Here is an 8,006-nt window from a genome sequence, read left to right on the forward strand (position 1 = left end):
TAAAACGAAGTCACTACATCCGGGGGTGGTCCAGATCTGGAGTAATTGGATTGGAGCTTTTGACAATAGCCCCTTATACATGTGTCAATGTAAACCGTTTACATCGCGTCTGCACCGATAGAAACTCGCGAACGTGTTACAATTGCCTCATGTATAAGGGGTCTAGATGTGAACTGTTCGTTTTTCCGCCGATCGTCTGAGCCTTTCGAGAGAGGTGGTTTACCACGATCGTTCGGCTCAGAAAAGGGCGTGTCAAATCAGGCCGATGTGTCATGGGGGAGGCAGTGCGTGACTGGGGGGAGATGACCCAAAAAACAAAATAACCCAGGCAGTTTCATCTTCGAGACGTTAAGGCAATAGGCCTACTGACAGCTGACTCACAGCTTGCAGGTTTGCGGCGCTTTAAGGAGACGCGACATTTGAGGGATCGTCACTTAATTTAAACCTTTTTTGCTTCCGTTAGTGTGTGTGTGTGTGATAGAGACAGAGAGGACTCAGTAAAACATCGGAAAACACTGTGTCTCGTAAGCCTTAAGCTATCAATCACCCCCACAATGAAATATGCCATTACAGTCGCAACAAACTTCTTGGCATTGTGGTGCGCCCAAAACGCAAGCTATAAACGTAGCCATCCTAATGTAACCAAAATATACCTCTGCTGATATGCCTAACCTTCGTTCTATTTAGAATTTGTCTTAGCACTATGCAGGAATAAAATAGCATCTACAGTGTCAGGATTCAGGCGAGAGCGCCTGGCTTCTATAACGTGCCCTGCTGCACTGAAGGAGCGCTCACTCGCAGCACTTGTTGCTGGAATGCATAGAATTCGTTTTGCAAGGTGCTGTAGTCGTGGGAACGACTGGCCTTGTTTCTCCCAAAAGGAAAGTAGATTTTCCTCTGCTGATCCCGCGTCTATATGGAAGTTTGTAGAGAGATTGCGGGGGAGAAAAATGCTCCGCTGCCGAAGTAGATTACATGTTTTTAACTTCGGGGTTAATTCCCTTTCCTTTACGTCTGCTGCTGGCTAGTACAGACAGCCGGAAAGGTTAATAAACGGAATGAAATAGCTACACATTACCAGCGCTATGTTTTAATAAAACCCACGTTACTCACATACTGGTTAACACTGTTTGTTACAGCACATAAATGTTTGTCGCTACATCCAAACTGCGTCACCGTTGTCCCTCCCTGTATCTGCTCCAGCCGCACCATTATACTTGCAATGTGAATCATTTAATTTAAATATGCTTATTGGCATTTGTTGCACCTTAATCATTTTCTACAAACATGATATGCTATGGTGTAGTAGACTGAGACTCTATTCACTACTGCACAAAAACTAGACACGTTTGCAAAACTAGACGTTTGCAATAGCCTAGGTAAAACAACTTTCGCCAATATCTCCGTAAGGGAGATGGGTTATGTGCTCCAATTTCCTGGGATCAAAGAAGACGTTAGTATTCATGTGCAAACTAAAAATCACGTCTCAGGATTGCTGCGCATGCAAGTTATTTCGGGTGTCTAAAATGTAACTAATACCACTGTCATATAATTATGAGTTCAGTAAAAGACGGAGCAAACACAGTTTTCTACCGTTGTTGAAACACATCCAGTGTAGACTCGTTTTCTTTCCATCTGAGAGTGGTTATTCAAAGAAAATATTAAGAACTATATGCTGATAGAAAGAAGGGAACTTTAAGCCACTACACTGCCTGTGCACGATGCGGATCCACGTTGATGTTGTTAGTAAACAAACCAGGTGTGAGCACATCTCCGTGGTCTTTGCGCATGCCCGAGGCAATGTAAACGGTTCACATTTTGCACATGTAAACACGTAACGACAAGAGCCTTTCCCTTGAAAATGTTCACACCTACACGCGAATACGATACGATAAACTGATCTGATCACATTGGCACATGTATTAGGGCCTATTGACACATGTATTAGGGCCTATTGTACCGAAAAGATAAGTGAAAATCCGATTTAAGCCACTTCAGCATGCTGTGTCTGTGAATGTAGTCAAACGAATCGGGTGCATCCTCATCTCATCCTCTCATGTATCCATTTATGGTCATACTTCCTGGCATTTGCGGTGGCGCGCAGATGTAACTGTAAAGAGGGAACGAGTCGTCCTGCTTGCGCGGTTGCTTGGCTGCACACTGCAAGATTTAGTGTGCGACATTTCCAGTACCCTCGCCGTAATTAACTGCAAGGTAGCAGCTGAACACGGAACTGGGTGTAAAAACGGTAAATGCTAATTGTTCTGGCAGTGTAATATTCGTTATTAACGATATCAAAATGGTATCGGTAATTTAAAAGTACATGAGCAGAAGACCATTGTGTGATTTGTTTTGGGCGATAGCTGGCTTGGCCACCCTACCCTGGCTCAGTTATCGAAAGCTAGCGAGTGAACATGAACTCTGCTTGTAAATCCGTGTATGTCGCTGTCATGCTTTGTATAAGGGCCTACTAACGTTAATCTTACTATCAAAATATTTCCCTTTCTTATGGAAAATTTGTAAACAATATATTTTTATCACACCACATTAAATATTGGGATGACATGTTGAGCATGAGGATGATTTATTTGTTGTTACTAGCATGTTCAGTGTTTGGGTTGATAGCTAGGCTAACGTTAGCTAGATAATGTGACAGAATGTTGCTGTCAACATGCTTCCTTGAGGCTTGGATGCCCTGCGTAAATCCATTGGCTAACTATCTGGTTGGTAACTTTAGCGTATTATGTTAACATCTAATCTAACCTCTAGATATAACGTTATCATTAGAACATTCGTGATTTGATACGCTCGAAAAGAACACCAGCCAGCTGGCTTGTTGCATAGCGTTTTTTGTGTGTCAAAAGCTAACGTTAGCGACGGAGCTAAGCTAGCAGGGTTCTGGCCTTTCAAAGGGAATTAGGTAACCCATAATATTGCTAGAAATAAGGCATTGATGACCTAATGGTTAACCAACCTGCTCCTGACTTAATTGTGTGGACTCTGCACTCTCACTGGCTTTGACCGTTGTATAATGTATACCTAGGCTGCATTGCCTATAGAAGGAGTTACCGTTTGTTATTGAATCGTAGCTGACTAGCTAAAGTTAAATTAGTTATTAGGTTGTAGGCTGTCCAGTCCATATCACGAACTTTAAGTTCGCCATTTCAAACAACTGGTCTGTGTAAATTCCAGCCCTTGGTATTCTCTCTCATTTCACAGACGTAAAACATTGCGCACTAGTCGGAAAGGCGAAAGTTGTGTGTATTGATTTGCGAGTGACCTGATCACGTGTTATCATTTTTAGGAGGAAGATGTCGTATTATTCATCATCTCGAAGTTCCTCCCGGAACTTGGAATGTAAAGTTTATGTTGGAGACTTGGGTAATGGAGCTGCAAAAGGCGAACTGGAGCGGGCGTTCAGCTACTATGGTCCTCTGCGCAGCGTCTGGGTGGCCAGGAACCCTCCAGGATTTGCGTTTGTGGAATATGAAGACTCCCGTGACGCCGAGGATGCATGCAAGGGCATGGATGGAAAGTATGGAAATTGATTCCTATGTTTTTGGGGGGTTTAAAGGGCTTTTGGGATTTAAGTTGGCACTCACTTGTACATGCCATTCTTTGAGAGTGATTGGAATATCATATACCGGTATTGACATTCATTTAGTTGCACTGTTGATTTTTGCAAGCCTGCAGTATGTTATGGAATGCATGTGTTGACATGTGACCTCACTGATCTTGACCCCTTCTTCCTGTTTGCTGTCATATCTGTCCCTTCCCAGAGTGCTTTGTGGGTCACGCATACGCGTCGAACTGTCCACAGGTTTGTCCCGGAAGTCTCGCTATGGTCGACCTGGCCGCCGCTCCTTTGATCCGCAGGATCGATGCTACCAGTGTGGTGATCGGGGTCACTATGCCTATGACTGTTACCGTTTCAGCAAAAGGGGAGGCAGTCGTCGAAGCAGGTTAAAAGTCAACCTCAGTTTCATAATTTAAAGTGTATCTGCACAGAGTGGGTTTTTGTTTTGTTTGTTTGTTTTGGCTATAAACTAAATGATATGACCTGTGATGAAACACATCAATGCAGGTGCTAATATTGACCATTCACATTTTTATTACAACCATTGTTTGGCTTGAAAATGGCTCAACACGCCATCTACTGTTTAAAATCATCCTAAACCTCGCAAGGCTGATGCTGACATCATGAAATGGACATCCCAGCTCCCGCCCATGAGTGTGAGTCTCATTTTCATTTGCAGAATGAGACTCATCATCCATAGGGGTTGACATCTCTCCTCTTCAGTCCCACTCAGCCCTTGCTGCCGTTTTAGACATTTTCAAAATGAGGCAGTGGGTGCAGTTAAGCCCAGAGCTGGTAGTGAAGTGTCCTGTCTCCCCTCCTCCAAGACTTCATGGACATTGGTATACACACGCAGGACTTCTAGAAAAAACACAATGTGATTAATACCTTTTATTACTTCCTCTCGTCTCCCCCTCCCAGGTCCCATTCCAGATCCAGGTCTAGGTCTAGGGGACGACGGTACCACTCACGATCTTGCAGTCGGAGCAATCGAAGCAATGAAAGGTAACCACTTGTTGTACCCGCCACTTTTTCTTAGTGATCTTCTGATAAGGATCGATGACTTAAAAAAAAATATATATTTTTGTATTTCTTTCCACCCTTACAGAAGGTACCGATCACCCTCTTACTCCAGGCGCCGTAGCAGGTAAGACACTATCATATAATGTCAGATAGATGACTTCTATACACATTGTATTGCAAGCAGGTTAAATAGAAAGGCCACGCTTTCAAGGGAAGGAATTAGCTTGTATTTGTATTTGCCTCCCATGTTTGCACTGTTAACATTATTGTCTTAGTTTTCTAATTGTAGTGCAATCCATCAATGGCCAATGTACTTGTGTGAAGTCAACATTTGTTTTGTGTTAAGACAATGTATTTCAGGTGTTTAATGTGTGTTGTTGTCTTCCTCCCTTCCACAACTCTTGTTTGAATAATTCAGTATGTCATAATTGGTTCCCTTTCTTGAACCCTTTTAAAGGTCTGCCTCTCCAGCCCGGTCTAAGTCTAGGACTCCTGCGCGAGGGTAAGCAGTAATCACTGGAGGCAGACACACAAGGGCCTATGACTGAAGCAAACCAAGATGGATGCTCACATGTTCAGTTTTTTTCTCTCTTTTTTCCCCCTCTCCTCACTTGCCTCAGTCGTTCGCGATCTCGCTCACGGTCCTCGTCACATCCACGTGGTCGGTCTGTATCACGTACACGTGGACGGTCTGGGTCACGTCCACGTGGTCGGTCCGCATCACATCCACGTGGTCGGTCTGCATCCCGATCCCGATCCAGGTCACGCACTCCCAGTGCTAAGAGAGACAGGTAAGAATCACTTCTAACCTGCCGTTCCCTGAAATGCCTGGAATTTCCATGTATTAGGAGACCTCCAAAGAATAGGCCCTGTGTTTTTGCTCAGTGTTTTAATGAAAAATATAAATAGTAGTATTTGAATGTACATGTTTACTTTTGCATATTATCTTCATCTTTAGCAACTCCTATTAAAAATAGACTATTACTGTTACTTCATGTTAGATTAAATGGTTGCACTGTGAGGTTAGTCTTATTTGGATAAGTTGAGGCAAGCTTTCCAGTTGGCTTTGACTACGTGGCAGAGATGAGTCATCCCCGGAACTTCGCTGACATCCCAGAATGCACCAAGCTACACATGATGGACGTCCTTCGATGGAAATGGGTGCAGGTCTGGTGTAGGATGGGGAAAGCAAGGGTTAGTTAGGGATGATGGTAATCTTTTCCCTTCAGAAGGTCTTACAGTTCCCCAAGATTTTTTTATTTTTAATATATATATATATACACATGTATTAATAAAAGCTTAGAATGACTGCTTAGCTACAAAGGCAAACACAGCTTAGACTCCCAGAGACACTAGTTGGGTGTAGGGGCTATAAAGGGGCCAGGGGGGGGGGGGGGGCGTGGGCTTCTCTTCTCTTCCCCTCAGATCCATCCTCATTTTGATTAGCCACAGGGTGCATCAGGGAACCCCCCCACCCCTAAATCCATAGAGAAAATCGGCTCGTGATCATACTCCGTTGACCAATTGCTCCAGGCTGTTCCCTTTTTTTTTCTAAAGAGTGTGGGAGTCGACGGCTCGTGCATTGACCAGGGTTCATCCTTGCTGTGTAAAACGTCCTTCGGGAGGGTGAGAAAATGCCCTGAGATCAACCCCCGCCATGGTGGTTTCATGAGGTCGTCCGACGCACGATCTGACCAAGACGCTCCCATCTGCACACACACACAGTTCCAACTACACCATTCCTTCCCAGAAATCCATGCACTACAACTACCGACAACCACATCTACTGCAAACCAGTGCTACGCTGAGAGAGAGCTCAGTCGGCCAGTAATGGCCCCCCCACACCTTCAAATCTGCGGCCTCAATGCTTAGCTTCTCTGAGGGTGTGTGTGTGAGAGAGAAAGAGGGAAAGGAGAGCTGACGAGAGATCAGTCTTCAAGACCCTCCAAGTGTGTCTTCAAGTTCTAGCATCCGTCGCTTCTCTGTTCATGTTGTTTCTGCCACTGTCTTCAAAGGTAAAGAAAACCCCCAAGAGTCGCTGTTATTCTTGATCCGAACCGAACCTTTAGCCACTTGTGCTCCTTATATGTTCAACTGTTCAAAGCATGCCCTGTCTGTGAGTGAGTGTGTGTGAGTGAGTAGTGAGAGAGTAAGAGAGAAAAAGGGTCATCTTGATCCATGCATAACTTTGGAGGTGTCCCTGCAATCTATGCCTCACATATTGATAGGTTTTCATAGCTGCACCAAGATTATTCAAACTTTTTTAAATTGGTAATTGAGGGTTTAGTTGTTATAAATTACTGAGTGCTCTGGTCTCTGTTTAATATGGCAATAGTGTCCGATTTTTTCCAATATTGTAAGGTTGACAGTTCTGATAATGATGAGCTTGTCCTATTTGGTTGTGTAACTACTTTTGAGCATATTTTCAGTACCTGCTTTTTTCAGTTTTGCTAAGAGAAGACTTGTTGGTTAACCCCATAGTCACAAGTCTGCCCATTTACAATGACTTTTCAAACCCAGTTTTTGTGTAGTTTCGGTGCATAGGATAATATGTGTAGTGTTTATTTCAGTCCCTGTGATTATATAACAGTATTACACAAGGTTATGCTTGGTTAGATTGGGTGTCTTGTTTGTGGAAATGTGTGATTGGCGGGGGAGTTGGGAGTGAAGGGTTGAGGTCCATCCCACCCCTGGAGAATGCTAATGGGTACTGGTTGGAGCGGTTTCTGTGCATTAATTGAATTGACTGCTGACGTGTTCCCAACTGCATTAACACCTCTCTGTGTTTGTTTCAGCCGTTCCCGCTCACGCTCTCCAAGCCCGAAAAAGAGCCCCACCCCTGGAACAGACTGATAACAGATGAAACCTAACCCAAATTCCATCTATCTATCTCCCTCTGTTTTTCCCCAATCTTTTTTGTTTTGTTTTTGATTTTTTTTAAGGACTGTGGTTTGTGTTTAGTCTCACCCACATACACATGTTAACACGCAATTGTCCTGATCTACCTAGTATTAATTACTAATCATTTTTTCATGGTGTACAAGTCTGGAATGAAAAGGACAGTGGCTTTGGTCAGTGATTTTGTTTTTACCAGATTGAATTTTTACAAAATGCCACATTTGTTGAGCCTTTCTTTTATGACATGTTATTTAATTAAAGAAACAAAAAAGAGGGCTGTGTTCAACATTTTATTTTTGCTGGATGCTAAGTATGGTTTTGAAATAAATCAGTCCATTACTGCTGACTTGCAAGCCTATTTATATTGCTTACATATTACCTGTATCTGTTTTTTTTGTTTGGATTGATTGAAGAAAACGAAGTAGGCCGTTAAGAGATTAAACATGTCATGCTTTCCTCAATTTATAGTCTATCCATTACCAAAATATACTGTTAAACAACCCACATA

The 8,006-nt window shown here is 43.2% G+C and overlaps 1 protein-coding gene across 3 annotated transcripts; it reads left to right on the forward strand.

The window, feature by feature from the left end:
• Nucleotides 1–2,125: 2,125 nt before the first annotated feature.
• srsf7a (serine and arginine rich splicing factor 7a) lies at nucleotides 2,126–7,844 on the forward strand. Of its 3 annotated transcripts, XR_013968768.1 has the most exons (9): nucleotides 2,126–2,248; nucleotides 3,305–3,535; nucleotides 3,780–3,962; nucleotides 4,499–4,582; nucleotides 4,686–4,724; nucleotides 5,058–5,102; nucleotides 5,221–5,391; nucleotides 6,158–6,615; nucleotides 7,396–7,844. XR_013968768.1 is itself a non-coding variant. In XM_080844435.1 (8 exons), the coding sequence occupies exons 2-8, from the start codon at nucleotides 3,312–3,314 to the stop codon at nucleotides 6,228–6,230; spliced, it is 819 nt and encodes a 272-aa protein (XP_080700561.1). In that variant the 5' UTR covers nucleotides 2,126–2,248; nucleotides 3,305–3,311; the 3' UTR covers nucleotides 6,231–7,844. The 3 variants fall into 3 exon arrangements, 2 of the variants coding, with proteins under 2 accessions (XP_080700561.1, XP_080700562.1); XM_080844435.1 differs by having other exon boundaries at nucleotides 6,158–7,844; XM_080844436.1 differs by lacking the exon at nucleotides 6,158–6,615.
• The last annotated feature ends 162 nt before the right edge of the window (nucleotides 7,845–8,006 follow it).

Source organism: Sprattus sprattus (genome assembly GCF_963457725.1).
Source record: "Sprattus sprattus genome assembly, chromosome: 9".
Lineage (NCBI taxonomy): Eukaryota > Metazoa > Chordata > Actinopteri > Clupeiformes > Clupeidae > Sprattus > Sprattus sprattus.